Source organism: Malaclemys terrapin, chromosome 15, assembly GCF_027887155.1.
Source record: "Malaclemys terrapin pileata isolate rMalTer1 chromosome 15, rMalTer1.hap1, whole genome shotgun sequence".
Classification (NCBI taxonomy): Eukaryota; Metazoa; Chordata; order Testudines; family Emydidae; genus Malaclemys; species Malaclemys terrapin.
Genome location: NC_071519.1, coordinates 21,195,908 through 21,215,159, shown reverse-complemented (window position 1 = coordinate 21,215,159; position 19,252 = coordinate 21,195,908). Strand labels below are relative to the sequence as shown.

Here is a 19,252-nt window from a genome sequence, read left to right as displayed (position 1 = left end):
CTGGAAGGCTCAAACAGCAAAGGTAACCAGAGAAAAATGCAAATGATATTCAGTGAGCAATGAAATCAGTTCTTGAGTGTCTGTGTGGCTAAGAGGTAGCGATCTTGTTCAGGAAACATTTTCCTATTGTGCTAGCTGCAAAGCAAGGAAAGGCAACTTCTAGTGGGCACTGCTGTTTTAATCAAATGTGTCTCTGCTCCAGGACACATGCACATTACTTAAAGGGTCTCTGTAGAGATAGCTTGAGCCCGCTGATCTCCTATTTCTTTATGCCTTTGTTTTGCAAAGTCTATTCTATTTTGGGAAGTGACCTATTTGGCAATGTCATTTTTACCTTACAGCAAGAGAGACAGAGACCCTGTCAACATAAGAAAGTTGTACCAGTTTAAGGTTAGGAATCTGTCTAAGCCAGACTACAACCACTCTGAAACAAGGGATCTGGGTGGGCAGGATGGTTCAAACTGGGATTTGCATCTGTTTAGCTAAATCTATTTAAATTCACCCCATTAGTTAAACCATTGCAACTGCCTCATGTAGCAAAGGCCAAAATGTTATTTCACTCAGATCCTCGGGACACGTGCGCAAATCACTTTCTGATCTTCTCACAATGGAATTTTTCCGGGACAGTACCCTGGTCTCTTGATCCCTGTTTATTGTTACCTTGCTCATGTTGATGAAGAACCTGAAGTGCCTTAATTTATAGGCATGATGACTGGTGAGAGACCTTGGCTGATCACTTATAACAGTGTTCAGCAATGAGCTCCAGGGTGCTTAGCTGTGAGGCAGTCCCGGACTGGGAAGATGGTGTGTAAATCTCTGAGATACCAAGTCATTGGAGTAAGCCCAGTGAGAGGTTGGACTGATAACTAGATACAGAGTATTTTATAGAACTGTGCAGGAAATGATTTTTTCCCATCTCGCAAGAATTTTCAGGATTTCAAAAATACTTTGTGTCCTGAATTGTGATTGTGAAAAGTTTTGAGATTTTGATTTCTCAAACCCCCAAAAGAAAAAAATTGGATGAGGTCAATCAAAATGTTCCTTTCCATTTCTCTTTGTACATTTTTTTTTATTGTGAATTAACTTACTTTTTGAAAGTCACTTCCAACCAAAATCAGAACTTTTCATTTAGAAAACACTGAAATGGGATGTATTGACACTTTTGAACCTCTTTTTCCAAAAAATTTCAAACAGAAATTAATCAAAACTGACCCTTTCCAACAGTTTTGATTTCAGTGATGTTCACAGCACAAAAAAATATCTCACTGTAGCAACCTGAGTGGAACTTAGAGGGAAGAGCACAGTTTGCTGGAGAGAAGAGTTGGGAGGATGCACCAGTCTTGGAAGTCAGTCTGTGTGCACATGGCTAGAATATCAGTTGTAACATTTCTGTAAAATGGTTCTGTTAATAAAAAGCCCTTTTAGTTTTACAAGTATGGAGTCATGTCATGATGTCAGTATTGCCAACCCCAAATGTTCAAACATCATGAGTCAGGCTCACCAAAATATCATGACATTGGCTTTAAAATAGTAGATTTTTATTTGCCTTCAGCTTTTGGAGCCTTTAGGGTTCACTGGTGTCACATTATGAAGCTTCTCCCACAGCCACAAGGGATAGAAACTTACTTTTTACTTACAAATCCTTATTCAAAACAAATTTGCGGGATTTGTTTTTTCATTAGAAAACAGAATCTTTTGCAGGAAACTTTTTTTTTTGGGGGGGGGGGAGGAACCCTTTTAAAAAATCTTGCATTAAAAAATTGGTATATTTTGACCAACTCTAGTTCAAACTTCACTTATGACACATGAGGGGGAGCGGGAAGAACTTTATTGTTGCATGTAACAAAATTTGTTTTTCCAGTTTTCTGTTAAATTGTTTCATTCACAGAGTGACAGGGGAAAAAACTTTTAAGGAAAGCTATAATAAAAACCCATTGTCCATAAATTATGGCGTGACACCACATAATACAGGTGTTTCATGTTTTGGTCACTTCCTGCATGTTTTGATTACTGGGAGTCAAATACTAACAGGTTTGAGGCTGAGTTGAAAAGTATAGGGAGATGAATGGGGTGGAATGGGGAAAGGCCAGAACTTTGGCTCCTCTGTCTCACCTGCTGGTCAGACTGTATAGAGGGGATTACCATTTGCTGCTGCTGTTAGCCGGCAATCGATTACTATCCACCCCTCAAAAGCAAGGGACAAGCAGGGAGGAGTTGTGCCTTGAGTCACAGCACCTTTTAGGGTTAGTGCAGATTAGGCACGGCTCTGAGCAAGAGAAAGAACATAAAGTGCAAATCAGGAGTAAATCTGAAATCAAGGGAGAATAGGGTTCAGTGTTTCTGGTTACAATTGTCTAGCTAGACAATTGTAGCGCTGGGGGTTTAAAGAAATCGAATGACACATTCTCCAGAGGGTGATGGAGTTGCTGCTTTCTCAGGGTGGAGACTTGTTATACCATTGACCGCTTTCCCCGGCACAGCCTGTAGTGGCTGAATGGGTTTGTTTGAGATAAATAAATTTATAAAAATAGTAATGCAGTCTGGCCCTGCGTTATTTCCTGCAAAAGAGCCCTGTGAATCCCTGACAACTCCCTCTTTACAGTTTCCTTCCAGGCAAAAAGCTCTGTACGTAGGGGAAGTGACACTGAGTACACACACATCTCATGCTTCACATGGCATGGAAAGCATGTTGGCCCTACGTTTTCTCCTATGAGTCTAAACCATTGCAGGGGAGGCACATAGAGCCAGGTTTCAGCTCCTTCACCCCAGCTCTGCAAAAGAGCCATAGGGCAGGTAAAAAATCTCCCCTGGTGCAAGGGGCCAGTATATACCAGGCACAGCGATGGTTCTGAGAGCTCTGTCATGATAGCGCAGGGGAGATGGGGGAACCGGCGCCGACTTTGTACCTTGGAGATTTTCCCACAAGAGCTATTACCGTGCATCAGAGGGTGTAACTTAGAGCAGCCCTCAGGAAGAGTCTGACCTTCACCAGAGGCTAAACTGGCTTTACTATCGCAACCCCAGATGAATGTGCTCCATAAAGAATAGGATATATATCTACATGTACATTAAATATTATATAAATGCTTCAAAGAATGAAGTGCATTTGATACATGGGCCAGACTCTGATCTCAGCTACTGTGAAGCAGTGTAAAATCCGGAGTAGCTCTGACTGCTGTGATATCACCTGAGATTTGTGTGTACTCCTAATATATAAATATCAGATCATTAAATCACCTGTTAGGGTTGGCTGTTACGGTGGTGCTAAGAAGTTGGACTGTGCAGTGGCTGAGCTGAAGGTCTCAGTCCAGTCCTCTACTGGACGGGTGTCAACGTCATAAAAACACAACCACAATTGGACCTAAGGCTCTGACCCATTGACTTCAATGGAAATACTCTCTTTGACTTTAAGGGGTGTTGAATTGGGCTATAACTGGCTCCCTCAGCAAAAGCCTGAGGGAGAAGGGGCCCTGGAGAATGAGCAAGCTGCTGTCTGCCCTTTGGAGCTGGTCCTTCGGGAAGATGGCTGAAGCCTGTGGCTGGCACAGCAGGGCTAGGGGAAGCTTTCACTGCTGTTGTCTGTGGGCCGAGGCTGTCAGTCAGGGCACGTCTTTGCTACCCGCCGAATCGGCGGGTAGCAATCGATCTATTGGGGATCGACTTATCGCGTCTAGTGAAGACGCGATAAAATTGATCCCCGATGGCTCTTCCGTCGACTCCGGAAATCCACCGCGGCAAGAGGAAGAAGCGGAGTCGACGGCAGTGTGGCAGCGGTCGACTCGCCGCCGTCCTCACAGCCAGGTAAGTCGACCTAAAATACGCCACTTCAGCTACGCTATTCACGTAGCTGAAGTTGCGTATCTTAGGTCGACCCCCCCCTTCCCCGTAGTGTAGACCTAGCCTCAGTTTGGCGTCTTTTCACAGGGGCTGGGTTTGCCTTGTATTTTAGATGATACTTGATTGTGCCACAGTGAAATCAGCTCACTTTCCTAAATGGGGAAGGCAAGGGAGTCACATGCCATTCCACCTTGGTGCACTACAGATCACTGTCTGAATGGCTCATGTTAGGAACCTCTGGGTGCGTTGGGAGGAGGACACTGGGCCTTTCCCTCTTTCTATCCTACATGGAAGCAGGTCATCCCCATCTGGAGGGTAGAAAAGAAGCCTGTCAGCATGATATCTCTGCTAACTGATCTCCATTTTCATTGGAGATCGCGATGGACAGTGTGTGTTGGATTGGGCCCTCTGTGTGAGACTGCTATTTCTTCACAGGCGTAAAGCCAATTAAAACTGGACTAGGTAAGACACTTGAAAATATACTGTAGAGAACGCTCCTGCATTGGTCATGGGTGTGCATGGCGGGGATAAACTAACTGACCTAATAGGTCTCTTCCACCTTTGAACCCCAGTTCTGCCACCCTTCCTTGCATTGAGATCAATAGGATTTACTTGTGTGAATAAGGAGTCCTCTTAGGGTTGCAGGATTAGGTCCTTAGTCATATCTCCTCTGTCAGACCAGGCATCCTCAGCAGTGCATCTAATGATCCACTTCTGTTTCTGTAGGTGTCTCTGGGATGATGAGTTACTACATGGACACAACCATTGGAAGCCCAGCCCCTTATCCTCTGGCCCGTCCAGGAGTAATGGTAAGGAAGGATGTTGGGTTATTTTTCTTTTATCCCATAGGAGTTTGGCACAGCATTGCAGGACTCTGGAAAAACTCTGCTTGGCAGCAGGAACAGGTTAATGCCAAACAGTTGAGAAAAGAAGAACAGGAGTACTTGTGGCACCTTAGAGACTAACAAATTTATTAGAGCATAAGCTTTCGTGGGCTACAGCCCACTTCATCGGATGCATATAGAATGGAACATATATTGAGGAGATATATATACACACATACAGAGAGCATAAACAGGTGGGAGTTGTCTTACCAACTCTGAGAGGCCAATTAATTAAGAGAAAAAAAACAAAAAGTTTTTTTCTCTTAATTGGCCTGTCAGAGTTGGTAAGACAACTCCCACCTGTTTATGCTCTCTGTATGTGTGTATATATATCTCCTCAATATATGTTCCATTCTATATGCATCCGAAGAAGGGGCTGTAGCCCACGAAAGCTTATGCTCTAATAAATTTGTTAGTCTCTAAGGTGCCACAAGTACTCCTGTTCTTCTTTTTGCGGATACAGACTAACACGGCTGCTACTCTGAAACAGTTGAGAGATACTGTTTAATTCAGAGAAGCCACTACATGTTCAGTTCTTATCTGACCCTCTTGGGCTTGCAAACCTGAGCTGGACATAGGAGCACAGATTCTTACATGAGTCAGAACAGAAACATTAAGATAATGACCTTTGATGTATCCGTGCCTCCTCTTCCAAAGCTGGCCCTAACCCAAATCCTTATGACCTCTGTGGATGAATGCACATGTACTGGGACAGGGCTAAAAGCATCCCAGCTTTTTCAAATGTCAGACAAGAGTTGATCTGAATTTGGGTGAAGGTTCTGGGCCAGATTCTGTTCTGCTTCTTGGGAGGAGGTGGGGGAAGGGTGGTTTTAGGTTTATTGGAACAGTCCGAGGAAACCTTATACGGAACATAGAACACCCTGGTGTGGGTGGCTATGAATGGCTCCACAGTCTAGAACAGCCAGAGCACAACGTACAGCGGACACTTGCCAGTCAGCCACTGGCACACAGCAGTGGCTGGCACGTAGTAATGATAGTGGCATAGGGGGATTGCATAGGGTTGCAAGCTGTTCCTGAGGTGGGATATTCTGTTTCCTTTGTGCCGATGGAGTGGGGTAAAGAGGCTGTTGCAGAGGCCAGAATCTACCCCTCTACCTCAGTGTCTCTAATATTTCTATCACATAGGCATAGATGTATACCTTAAAATTACATCAGCAGGCACTCATCTATCACAGTGCTGAGCACAGTATAGGAACCTAGATAGGGCACATGAAAGCTGTAGATTTGGGATGGGGAAATTAGGTGCTAAGCAGATCTGGTAGAAAGTGGAATTTCCATCTTGTAGAAAAGTTCAATATTTTGATTTTTTTTTTTTAATCCCAAAATGGAACAAATTTGGAAAAGTGAAAATTTTCACACAACCAAAAAATTCTGGAAAAATCTCTGTTCAGAAATGTAAAAATGAAACTATTTGATCACTTCAGAAAAAAATGTTTCAGTTTCAAACTATTGATTTGAAACAGGGGGTGGGAGGGAGTTGTTTCCTTGATTGGAAAATTGAAAAATGTAACTGAAATTGACATGTTTCCCCACAGAAAATCTTTCATCACTCCATCCTCCCCAATCCCCATCGCCAACAAAACAACATTTATTTTTTCTGATTTGGGGGAATCCAGAGATCAGATACCTCAGAACTGCATTGACCTCCAAATGGTTTTAGGAGGACCAGAGTGGGAAGGAAATGGTTAATGTTTGGCCAGTGTTGGAGAGAACATGGCCTGGAAGGAGCTGGGACAGGGTGTGAGTGGAAGAGACTGGTGCTCTGCAAATGCTTGGGTGGTGGCAGCCCTAGGGATGGCTGAAGGCGGGGAAGGAAACTCTCTTTCCTGTTATCGCAAGTGACGACATCGATCTTTCCCATTGCGCTGGAGGTTACCTGGCTTATCCTGCCTCCTGTGACCTAAATATGCCTTATTTGAATGGAGTAACCCTGTGGCCATGCGTTAACCCAGGACCTGATCCTGCTGCCATTGGCACCAAAGAACTTGTTGCCGTGAATTTCAGTGGGGGAAGCATTTGATTGGGGTCAAATGCTTGTTTACTCTGATTTTGCATCTTAGATTTACTTACTCTTAAGAACGGACTCCTGGAGTTTATTCATTGCGCACACTCCTGTATCTGGGCATGTGCCATGTGTTTTAAACTGGGCCTTTCTTGTGTTCCTCTTGTTGGAGAAAGAGCCGGGCTACACATACAGCTGCTGCTAGCCTACTACATCCTCTCTTCCTTGGGTTCATATCTATTGTGCATCTGTGGAGCACTAAGGTGCCCTGCAGAGCTGCATGCCAAGGGCCCAGTCCTGTTAAGTCTTACCACCTGACAAGGTTTCCGCAGGACTACGCTACTCATGGTAGTAAGCACTGCGCCAGATAGCATTTGTCGGTCTCGGCCCTTCTGAGGAGAATCTGCAGCTGCTTAATACTCTCGCTGGGGCAGATGGGAGTCCTGTACGCGGAGCAGCTCCAAGATCTAGGGTGGCCACTCATGCCTTCCCAGAATACTGGACATTCACGTACTTCTTGGAATGGAGTGACCCCATCTCTGTGACCATGACTCCACTGGTGTGGCCTCACACGCACGGTGGAACGCCATTTTGAAGAGCCCTCCATCCTGCCCCTGCTGGTGTGTCCTCATTGTCTGGGTTTCTCTAAGTACCGGATGGAGGACAAACCTTAGAAAAGCAGGACTGCCTGCTTTAAAACCAGCCCAATGGCCTGTGTAACCAGATCAGACCCCAGTGCTACAGGGGAGGGTAATATTATCCCTGTTCTACAGTTTGAGAGTGAAGCCTCATAGAGGGAAAGTGACTTGGGTGATCCAGGTTTGTTTCCGTCCTCTGCTATAGGTTTCCAAGTCCCAGCCCAGTGTCTTAACCACAAGATGTTTCTAACGTCAAACAACTCTTCTCTATTTTTGGTAGCTGCTCATGGAATTTAGCACCATATTTCTTTTCTCTTACTGCCTCTGGCCTCCTTGTCCTCCTCCTTTACCCTTTTGTCTCTGGCTCATTGAGTTCCCAACAGCTCAGGGCTAAGACCTCCTACTGACTGTCAGCTCAGATGTCCTCTTGTGGTCCAAGAGTGTGCAGAGCTAGTGGTAGGTGGATCTTTGCTGGAGAGACCCTGATTTCTTAACCTTCCTCCTCTTTACCAGCAAGAATCTCCCTGCCAGCAGATCAAAGTTCTCTGGGAATAGGGTGCATGTCAGCCCACCCGCTTTACAATCTAGCTGTGTAAACAGGCCTGGTTCTCTTATCTTGTGTAATTGTATTGGGCTGGGAAGGCTCCATTGTGCCCATTGCTCCTGCTATTCACACCCTCTAGCTCCCCCTTAGATGTGGTCTCTTGGATAGGAGCTTGGGGGCACATGTTTCTAGTGGGAGCCCATGGGAGTAGTTAGAGGTCCATCAACTCTTGCCCATTTCAGTTTCATTCTATGACCTCGCTGCTTCTTCAGAAACCCCTTCCAGCAGCCATTGACCTTTGCTAGGAGAAGTAGCTCCACCACTGGCAATGGCTGCAGGGACTCGGGGAGGAGTACGGGACTGCAAGTTTCCCTGATAGCATGTGAGGGTTTCATGTGCATAGGGGAAACCGAGGCATGGAGCAGGCCAGTGGCTTGTCTGAGGTTGTACAGCAGGTCAGCGACAGTCACAATGAGGAGACCTGTTTTCCAGACCTCCGCACCTCCCATTCAGGGTCCAAGGTTTGCAGTATGCGTTGGGTCCCCGTTGAAATGAGACTAGTGACTAAATCAAAGGCAGGGGTTCTGTCATGTTGCAAAATAACCAGATATAATAACACGGCTGGAAACGTCTCCTTCAGGATCCCGGTTGGAGGATTGGACTGGACCCTCCTAGCCATCAGGTGTTTTTAATGCCTAATCCTGATTGATACTGAAGTCATTGGGAGGCACATGGGACTGGGCCCATATACCCTTTCAAAGAGCTTTGCAAACAGCCATCCTAGCTCTGCAGCACAAGAGTGACAGCGGGCTGACTTCTGCATTGTGGCTCTGTGACTAGTCTCGAGTCCTTTAGCCAGCCTAGTTTTGAGCTTCTGCAGCATTATCCAGCCGAACTATTCTTATTGTTTCCAAACTAATAGTTCCCGATGTCACATCTAAAATTATCTTCTCCTTCCTGCAACTTCCTACCATTGCTGTGTCTAGCCTGCCTCCCTGCTGCACTGCCTTGAGCCCACCCGCCTGCTCTTTTAGACTCTGACCAGGCTCACAACGGCCCTTTTTCCAGAAGCTGGCTGAGCAATTCTTCAATTGCGGCTTAAAACTGCCGCTGAGCCTGGAAGAATGTGTTCTTGGTTGGCTCAGTGCTGCTCCTAAAAACAGCCTCATGGAATCGGTTCCACATTCCCTGATATCACCAGTTCAACAGGTGATTGTCCCTCCCTCCAATGCTTTCTTCCCTGGAACCTGCTATCACTCTGAGGCATGGACAAACCATTGTCCTTATAATAAGCTTATAATCATGAGGGGTTCCTAGTTCCTGGGAGATGGGTTACATGATAGGACTAAAACCACCCTGCCTCTCCCAGGAAACATACTCTGTAGTCCAACAGCATGTAGGGTGGAGATGGCGGGTCAAGACCAGCTGGGAGGTATGACCACCGAGTGCCTCTCCTGGGGAAAGGGACTGACCCTTGCCCCAGCCGGAATAAGGCTGCTCTTCCTTTGTGGCAAACCACACTTCCCTCCTTGTATCATTTTCCCTGGTGCAGCTGCACCTCTGAGCAGAGGGGGCACAGATTGTATGCCCTCGTGTCTCAGGAATAAATGTGTCCCCCAGCATTAGCAAAGCTCTAATTATTGGTATCATGAAATGCACCGTGGCTAAGAAATACCAAGCGTTAATGCCCAAGCAAAGCAAAACTCTGGGTCCCAAGATCTCTTCTCATCAGGTGTCTTCTGCAGACAGACCATCCCCAGGAAGGGAATGAGGAAGGGATATTTGTCCAAATGTCATTATCTTCCGTGTCCTGAAATTCAAGACAAGAGACCTGTGATCTCTTAACTGCTGACAATGTCTCAAGCCAGATTTTGAAAAAAAGGCCTTTGTGACCTTCTAATGACCCAGCTTGATACCCAACTGAGATGCTTTCAAGATGAATCATTCTACATGATACAGTTTCTCTCTCTGAGTAATTCTTAGGGTTAGTTTTTTATTTTTAGGGTTAGTTCAGGTGGGTCAATTTTTCAGATGAGCTCAGGGCCAGGTTTTCAAGGGCTTAGCACCCTCGGTCATGGTCAATCACCCAACATGCCGAGCTATTCAAAATATGCTGGCCAAATATCGAAAAGAGCCAGGTGCCTTGGAAAGAACTGACTGTAGTAAAAGGGAATGAAGAACAGATGTTAAAAGGCAGCAGCTTCCTGATGGCTGCTGGACTATGAGGTGGTGCGAATGAGGCCATAAGCATGAGCGAATATAGAAAGGGATGTTATCAACTAGTTTCTGTCCCCAAAATAGGTGGAGAGCAGGAGAAAAGGCATACAAAATATCAGCTCAGTTCTCTCCCATGGGTGAAGAGGGGCGCAGCTTGCACCTGTGGGCAACAGAGTGCCGAGGAGAGAGATTTCTGGGAGAGGGCTGGAGGTGGGTGCACAGCTGCTGTCCACTGGGTTTCTGCTGCCTGCTTTAATTGGTGGCTATGGATCCCCACTAATTGGAGCCGGTCCTGGGCTGTGAGCAAAGGGCTAAAGGTTTTGGTGTTTGGATTCGAGTCAGCCTTAAGCTTTGTATGCTGCACTTTCCAAACCTCTCAGGCCTGCAGAAGTGGGCAGGAAAATATTCTGGGCTTTCCAGTGAGAGTCCCAGAACACTCTGCATCCCTCTGGGTTTTTGTTTCCTTTTTGTTTCCAAAGCCCCAAACAAAATATCTTTTTAGTTGACTCTAGATCAAAATGTGTGTTTTGAAATTTCTCCCGGAAGATATTTTCATGAGTGTCCCCTCACCCCCCCCCCCTTTTTTTGGGGGGGGGAAGGAGCAGTTGTGCTATGTTTTGATTAGATCTGCTTATCAGCTGATGTCTCTCCCTTGTAATTGAGGCAGGGTGCTGCCAATTCCTATGAAGATCCTTGGATGAGCTGTGGCTTTCAGTCCACCTGCTACCAGCAAAGGATTTGCTACCCAGTCTGGGATGAGTCCACCATTCAAGAAGTGCCCACTGGCTTAGAACGCTACAACTCAGGTAGGCCCACTTTCTACTAAAAGATGGCGGATGAGTTGAAGGTGCCTTTGTGAGCGTGGGAGGGATTTTATTTGTGTCCTCTGTAGGATTCGGCAGATGGCTTACATCTAAAGAGCAGCATTCTGGGTCTTTGGGGGGAGAGCTTCTTGGGGGAACTTTGCAACCTCCTGGTCTCAATGTACTAACTTCCTTTTTTATGGCGGTGCCTATAGAAGCCTGTTATCTGACCCCGGCTAGGCTGGGTTGAGCAATAAATTACTGCTTACTGGACAATCTTAATCTTAATGTTATCTTGTTATTGTTCCCACCCGACTCTCCCTCTCGCTTCTGCCCTGGTCTTGTCTTGATATAAGATTGTAAATTCTTTGGTACAGGGGCTTACTTTCTTGCTGAAATACCTGTACGGTGCCTAGCTCAATGGAGCCTCTAACAGGGGTTCCAGGACTGCAAGAGAGAGAGAGAGAGTGTGTGTGTGTGTGTGGTGGGGGGGGAAAGAGAGAGGCAAGCAGCAGGTTGCAGTGTCATTCATTGAAATCTGGCCCTCCGTCATGCCAGCCACCTCTGGTCAGGGGCCAATGGGACAGACAGGGGCTGAACCCCCTGTCTGTCCCATTGTCGTGTCCCTGCTGAGTTCAAGTTTTCAAAAGGTGGGGGTAGGGGCAGGCACAGCCACCCTGCTTAAAAAGTGTGTGTAATACCAATACTATGTCTAGCGTGAGTCTGTCTTGCTGCCCTCTTCTGGAGTCAACATTAAACTTGTGACTGTCTCCCTCTAGTGGCGATAGGCCTACAAAGATAAAAGCCCTAGTATTATTTAGACCAATTAGAGATTCTCCTTTTAGCTCAAGAGGTAGAGGCCTGTGTGTGGGGAGACCAGGTTCTATTCTCCCCCTTGCCATCTGTGTAGCTTACCATGGAGTCTGTCTCTTGTGACGTAGAGGAATGGTAGGGCAAGGATTTGGACTCCTGTGAAGTGATGTTGCTGGAGGTGACTGCAGGGGTGTGTCTGCCAGGTATGCTCTAGTATATACATGCACTTCTGTTCCATGCTGGATGGAATTCCAGGCTCGCAGCTACAGGATCCTCATGGGGTCTTTGCTGACTGCAAAGAGGATTGTGCACTGAGGAGCAAGCTGAATATGAACAGCTGGTCACATCCTCTGTGATTCTGGGCCTGGTTAACAGAGTTGGCCCATCCTCCACCTGGACTGACTTCCTCGCAGATTGTTTTTGTACACAGGAGTGGGACCCTGGGGCTCCTGAGTTCTAATCCCAGTGTCACGTTAATGATGCTGTGCCCTAGTTTTTCCCCATCTATAAAATGTGGATGACCTCTTGGGGATGGTATGAGGAATAATTGGTGAATGGCACTAAAGAGGCAATAAGAAGGCAGTGTGGCCAGGTGGCTAGAGCATGGGACTTGGACTCAGGAGACGTGGTGTCTATTCCTGGCTCTCCTGCTGGGTGATTTCCCCTGTGCCTCAGTTTCCTGATTTGCAAAATGAGGATAATGATACTGACCTCCTATTCTTTGATATCTGCTGATGAAAATTTACATAAGAGCTAGGGAATATTATTAAATTCAACAGCATTTCCTTAAGATGGCTTCAGAGCCAAAGGTCTTGGTTTCCTTTTTTGTGAATGAAAGTATTCTCCAGCTAGGACCGCAGTCTTTCTCCCCCCTAGTTCAGAACCATGTGTTGCAACTAACTCAGAGGGGAAGGTTGTAGTCCCACTAAAGGGGTGAGCCCTCCCATGTACCATCGTGCCTATCCGCTGTTCGCAATCTGATCTTGTCCGGCGGAGCGGTGACTCCAACTTTACTACCAAATTCTTCGCTTTGTGGGGCTCTTGTTTCCCCCTGCTCCATCTGTCTGTCCAAAAGATTCTGAGCTCTGGGGGGCAGGGATCGTCTTTGTTTTTTATTGTCTGACCAGCATCTAGAACAGTGGGGGATTGATCAATGATTGAGGTTCTTGGGTGATACCATACTAATTGCTGTCCCTAGAACATGACTTCAAGAGGCCAGACTTCCACAGAAATAACCCCGAAAATCAGGTGGACCTTCCAGGTAAAAGTGTCAAACCACTAAGTGATCAGTGGGTGTCTTCCCCACCACCGTGTCTCTGTGGCTTGGAAGCACCTACCTCTTTTTCACAGACTTGTGAAGCTGAGCCCAAGTTAGAAAGAGACAAGAGACAAAGTGTTTGTACAGCACCTAGCTCCATGGGGCTGTTATCCTGACTGCGGGTCTTAACTTGTATTACAGTGTCACGCAATCACCATTTTTAGCTTTTTTTTGCCATCCTCAAACGGCATGAGATTCTCCAATTTATTCATAATTTGAAAGTCATTACAAATTTAATCAGTGACTAATTCTTGCTGTACAGATTGTTCAGACTGGGAATACTACAGTCATGTCTGCAATTTGTTCTGTCTCATGTCACTAACCGACACAATGTGAATCTCCGATTGCATGTTCAACCTGAATACTTGCAAAAAGGCAGGATTTTACAGTGGGTTAGACCAGTGGTTCTCAAAGCTGGTCCGCCGCTTGTTCAGGGAAAGCCCCTGCCAGGCCAGTTTGTTTACCTGCCACGTCTGCAGGTTTGGCCGATCGCGGCTGCCACTGGCTGCGGTTCGCTGCTCCAGGCCAATGGGGGCTGCGGGAAGGGCGGCCAGCACATCCCTCGGCCCACGCCGCTTCCCGCAGCCCCCATTGGCCTGGAGCGGTGAATCGCGACCAGTGGCAGCCACGATCGGCCAAACCTGCAGATGTGGCAGGTAAACAAACTGGCCCGGCCCGGGCTTTTCCTGAACAAATGGTGGACCGGCTTTGAGAACCACTGGGTTAGAGCACTTTTCTAGGACTTGGCAGCCCTGGTTACACAAAGTCTGTGGCAGAGCAGGGAAAATCACTTAGTCATTCTGTGCCTCAGTTTCCTCATCTGTAAAATGGGGATAATAGCGCTGCCTTGCCTCCCAAGGGGGTTATGAGAATAGATACATTAAAGACAGGCAGATGTTCACGTACTATGGTAATGTAGGGCCAAATAAGCACTTAAAATAAAATTCAGGCTGGGCAAAAGTGACCCCTGGCAGAAAGCCAATATGAGGTTATTGCATCATTTATGTCCCATGTAAGCCTATCACGTGTTATGCAGCACTGAAACCTACACAGGGCCTGTGCTGGCGTCCTTTTCACTCACTGTTGGTTACGTAAACTGGCTGGCTGTTCGGGGAAAAGCAATGAAATGACATGATTAATGCAACAAAACAATGCAACCGAACTGCTGAATTTTACAATCAAGTGTATAATTCAAAAATCATTCTTGGCAAATATTCAAGCATTTCAACTAAAAATGTTTGCTCTCTTTTTTTTTTTTTTTTCTTTTTGCCAGCAGTCGTGGTAGTGAAGCTCAAGCCTTGGTATGTTAGCAGGAGGCAGGCCGTGAATGCGGCTCGACTAAAATTCCCTTTTGTATGCAAGTGAATATTCTCCTCGTTTCTTAATTTGGATATTCACTCAACTCTGGGGGTGACTGGTCTGACCATGACTGTCTGACTGGTTCTCTGCTCTGACAAAATCTGTCCTCGCGACATTTGGATGTACTCGAACGTTGGCAACGCCGTAACCTGGAAAAGTTCTGTGTTTCTCCTCTTCTCTGCGAGAGTGTACTCTCGGGGGAGCAGAGTACCTGTGACCCAGCCCCCCAGTCCTCCAACAGGGTCTGTGAAATATCGCAGCTGCAGGTTTCAGAGTAGCAGCCGTTAGTCTGTTCCGCAAGAAGGACAGGAGTACTTGTGACACCTTAGAGACTAACAAATTTATTTGAGCATAAGCTTTACTCAAGGCCTGATCCAAAGCAGTGTTCAAAATCAATGGAAAAACTCCCATTGGCTTCAGTGGGCTTTAGATCAGTCCTTAGTGGGGCAGTATCTGTAAAAGAAATCTGATTTCCCCTGGCAGGATCTCTGTAGGGGATTCTTCTCTTCAAGTCTCTCTACTGTACTTTAAATTAATCTACCTTTTGGCTTTTTTTTTTTCTTTTATGCTGTCTTGCCTTTATGGTCTAGAAGAGTTTCTAATTTTACTTGAGAGGAAACCCTTATTTGTATATATCGCTCTGCACTTTCATTTCTGCTCCTCTGCCCTTTGGTTACACATACAAGTCCTCCACTGTCTTCTAATCTCTTTATGAAGAGGAGGCTATTTTGTTTTGATGGTCCTCGTGTTGATAAAAGAAACAGAAGGAAAACCAAAGTGTAAAAATGTCCCTTTGTGATGCAAAGCTGCAGCTTTGCTAAAAGTTTCAGGCTCGCTTGCACTAACAGGAGAATTTTTGCCTTTGATGCTAGAGAGAGTTTATTTACACTGCGCTCTAAGTCAGATAAGATTATGGAGTGATATGAATAGGGGAAAGCGTGACTTGGAGTTTAACTGGACCATAAACATTGGGGGGAGTGGATGGGAGGAGGGGTTATGTTTAAAAAAAAAAAAAAAAAAAAAGCAAGAATTTGCAACTGGAATGTTGATCGCTCTTTTTGCGTCACAAAGATGCGAGAGCGTAACTTGCTGCAGCCGGGCGGAGTGTTCTTGTGCAGAGTGTCAGGAAAGGTTTGTTCTTCTCTGGTTGAGAGCCTTAAAGTGAACGGCCCATCCTAAATCCGTGGTGAACTTTCCCAGCTGTAACGCACCTACTGCACCACTTGCTCTATCTGCTCAGGTGAGGGGAAAATCAAGTGTTTGCTGAGGAATGAAGTACAGTAGCAGAGGCCTTTGAGGGCCTAGGACTGAAATTTCAGGGCGTGCTCCAGGTCAGCAGTGAGGCCCAGAAGATGAGTTAATTCCCTTGGGCTGATGTAATAGAAGGGGCCTTGGCAGAGCTGGGCGGGAGCTCTAGGAGTGGAGTAGCAGGGTGGAGTGTAGCTCAGGATTGAAGACCGGAATAGCAGGATGCAGGTTGAGACTGAGGGGTGTGTTTGGGGGTAAGGGGAGGCGCAGGATTGGAACTGCAGGTTTGGGGTAAGGTACACTGAAGGAAGTGGACAGTGCGGGGCAGTGGAATGGCACTGCAGGACTGAGATGTATTTACTGTGTCCATACCTCCAAGACACTTGCCAGCTCATTCTGTGACTAGCCCAGGCTCTCTGTCTCTCTTCTATAAGCATTACATTCCCCAAATGAAAAGGGAAAACGGCTCTAGCAAGCTGTCCCCTGGTGCATGGAAACCCGCAGTGGTGGAGAAAGACCCAAATCCGGGGTCTTGCAGTAAAGGTGGGCAAGTGGGAGTCAGATAAACTAAATCTCTACTCACATTGTGGCCCCAACCTTTATGGAAAATCAGACAGGTGATTTAACAGTGTAAATGTTTGCAGTGTCAGGGGCCTGAGCCTTCCTGCCTTGGTGGGAGATGAGGGTGCTCTGCTTTTGCACGAGGTTCTCTGCACCTGGCAGGATTAGGCCCCTGGGAATTGACTCCCCTTGCATCCTGAACAGGTGCAGGAGTGGAGGTATCACTTGATGCCAGCCGAGTGCTGTCTTCATGGTATGACTAGCCCAACCAAGTGCAGGGTGGACTGGGGATCCCTGTGAGGGGATGGTGGCCTTGCCCAGTTTCTGTCTGAGACTTTGGTTTGGATCAGTCAAATTCTCATTCAGGATTCAGGCAGCCAGGAATGGAACTGTCTCTCTGCAGAAGAAGCTAGCTTCTGCCTTTGTCCTCATCTGGTTCATCATTGTGATGTGGCTCCAGGGACTCTCAATAGGATACAGAGCCCTTCACTTTTCTAGGTCACCGGTATGAAGCTAGGCGTTAGCAACCCTCTGCTGTGCTCTGTGTGAAATGGCAGTGGCCCCTGGCCGAACTGAGAGGCCTCCACACATCCCAGAAATCCCCCCCCCCCCCTCCAGCACTTTATCCAGCTCTGCAGATGATGGGTGTGTGGTTTGGAAGCATGTGACCCCTAGAGGGTTAAGTTGAGGTGGAATCTTGCTCTACCATTGCCCAAGATATACCTGTTCAGTGGAATGAAAGATGCCTTCAGTGTCCCCAGTTGTCAGCCTGGTGCCAGGAGTAGCACAAAACTATTGGAGAGAACCAGATCTGAGGGCAATATTCAGATTTGAGAACTGAAATATTCTTGGCAGCATCTTCTGTAGCTGGGGATATTTCAGTAGGCTCTGCCATTATACACAGGTTTATTTGATTTAGTGGTAAAATAATCCTGTTCTTAATGGGAGTGTCGGCTGAAATTACTTTAGTTCAGGAAGAGGAAATTTTCATGAATCTTTTTGTGCTGCATTCAACAGATCCTAACAGCGAGGTGTGTCCCACCATAGATCATACGTTAGCATCACTTCATTAAATTGCCGAGGACAATGAGCCTGGGTCCCCTGTTTGTTCAGCAGTAAATGAGAATAAAACCTAGCCTAGGAGGTGACAGAAATAGCTACTGAGAGCTAGATTCTGCCCCCCTTACTATGCAAATGGTCCCATTGTTTCCAATGAGGCTACTTGCATAAAAGGGACTGTCCACTATGAATGCGGGGGAGGCAGGATAAAGGCTTTGAGCCTCATACATAGGCTTTGAAGGATTAGATTTTTATTGATGAATGTCATTTTTTCACCACACACACACACACACACAAATAACCAATGAAAAAATATTTCCATTTACAGATGGGCTAAGTAAGAAAAATGCTGCTTTAGAAAATTAGAGTTTGTCTTTTGGATATTTGATTTGTATATTTTGACAGATGACGTTGATCATTTTGTGTTTTAACAGTTATAAAGCTTTAACTCTTGAAAGACAGTAGACATCGAGATTCAAATGATTCTGACTCTCCCATTGTCTGATTTCCTCCCCCCCCCCAATCTAAATAGATAAAAATAGAAAACAATACTTAAACATCTGCCACCATTAGGAAAATAAAAATGGAATTTTGCCACACCTACTCAAAATGCTCTGATGGTTGGCTTGAAATGTTCTGCTGAGTCCCTGAATGTTTCTCGGACCTGCCACACTGGCCTGGAAATCTCTCTCCCTGCTCTCTAGTCAGACTTGCTGTAACTCCCGCTGTGTCTGTCAATCTGCCCTTTTGTGCTCAGATGGGAACTCCAATGGTTTGGTGCAGGTTCATCTTGTGCTAAAGGGTGAGCTGCTTCATCCAAACCAGCCTCTTCATTTCCCCCCTCCCTCCACCTGCCCTCCCCAAATCACTCAGCTGTTCTGGTACATCAGGTACAGAGGAAGCCAATTAAATTAATGGGGTGAGGATGTGACGCTTCAGAAGGGTGCCCTTGCCCAGCTGCCTGGAGCCAGTCCTCATCTCACTAACAGCCTCCTGACTGTTGCACTGGGTTCCAGGTCTTGTCTTGTGCAACCCTTGAGGCAATCAGAAACCCTCTTTTCCTGATCGATCGGACTTGGGGGGGGGGGGCTGCAACAACGCAGTGTGTGACCCCACATGGTGTGTGTGACCACTGCATGCTACCAAGCCGTCCGTTGTTATCTTCTTCCCAACCTCTGCTCCTGGGCTGAATCCTCCGCAGACCGGAGCTCGTGCTTGGCGCAGCAAGGGTGGGACAAGCTGTCTCTGTGCCACCTTCCCGACCCCTGTTTATAGGGCTGCCGGAGTGTGAAATTGTCCCTGGCTGCTCTAAGTTAGCTGGCTGTGGCAGACCCATAGAAATTGCTCCACCAGCTGAGCTCTGGCCAGAGCCAGGCCAGTGCAATGGTACTTCTGTGGCATCTACTTGTTAGAATCCAAGGAGCTAGATCTGAAGTGATGGGTACTAACCCAAGTTCAAACTCTTCTTGCCTTGTAGAACTCAATGCTGAATGCAAGTGGGGGCCTAGTCTTAATGGCTGGCAAAATGTCATGTATTGTCCCTCCCAGGACCAAGGAGGAACCCCCAATTTCTTTCTCTCTCTCTCCCACACTCTCACACTTCGCTGTGATCTTCACTCAGAATCAGGCAGAGGCAGGGCCTATGGCTCAGGAATGAGAAACAAATTCACCAGGGCTGCTCTCAGCTGGGTGACTGGTGACTGTGAGGACTCCCCCACAAAGATCCTGCCTCTGTGGCTCCAGATTTGCTGTGAAACCTGCCCTGTCATGCCCCCCTCTTCCCCCCTCCCCACCCCCCCATCTCTAGTGGAGTTCCCCAGAGGAAGGCTCTCTTTGTGTGCATTTTCTGGGCTGTTTTCCAGGCCCTCTCTCAGAGGAAGGGGGATGTGGGGGGGGGGTAGAGGAGGGGAGTGAAGGCCAGCATGGCTCAGCCCCCAACGGCTTCTCC

At 46.8% G+C, this 19,252-nt stretch overlaps 1 protein-coding gene across 3 annotated transcripts in view; it reads left to right on the top strand.

Annotated features, from left to right (window-relative positions):
- ETS1 (ETS proto-oncogene 1, transcription factor) overlaps nt 1–19,252 on the top strand; it is a 121,739-nt gene that overhangs the window by 7,303 nt on the left and 95,184 nt on the right. For 2 of the 3 annotated variants that reach the window (XM_054005417.1, XM_054005416.1), the window contains exons 2-3: nt 4,564–4,646; nt 10,811–10,949. In XM_054005417.1, the coding sequence (XP_053861392.1) occupies nt 4,575–4,646; nt 10,811–10,949 (211 nt within the window). In that variant the 5' untranslated portion in view covers nt 4,564–4,574. Of the gene's footprint in view, nt 1–4,563; nt 4,647–10,806; nt 10,950–19,252 lie in introns of those variants that run through there. The other variant, XM_054005418.1, reaches the window with a different exon arrangement.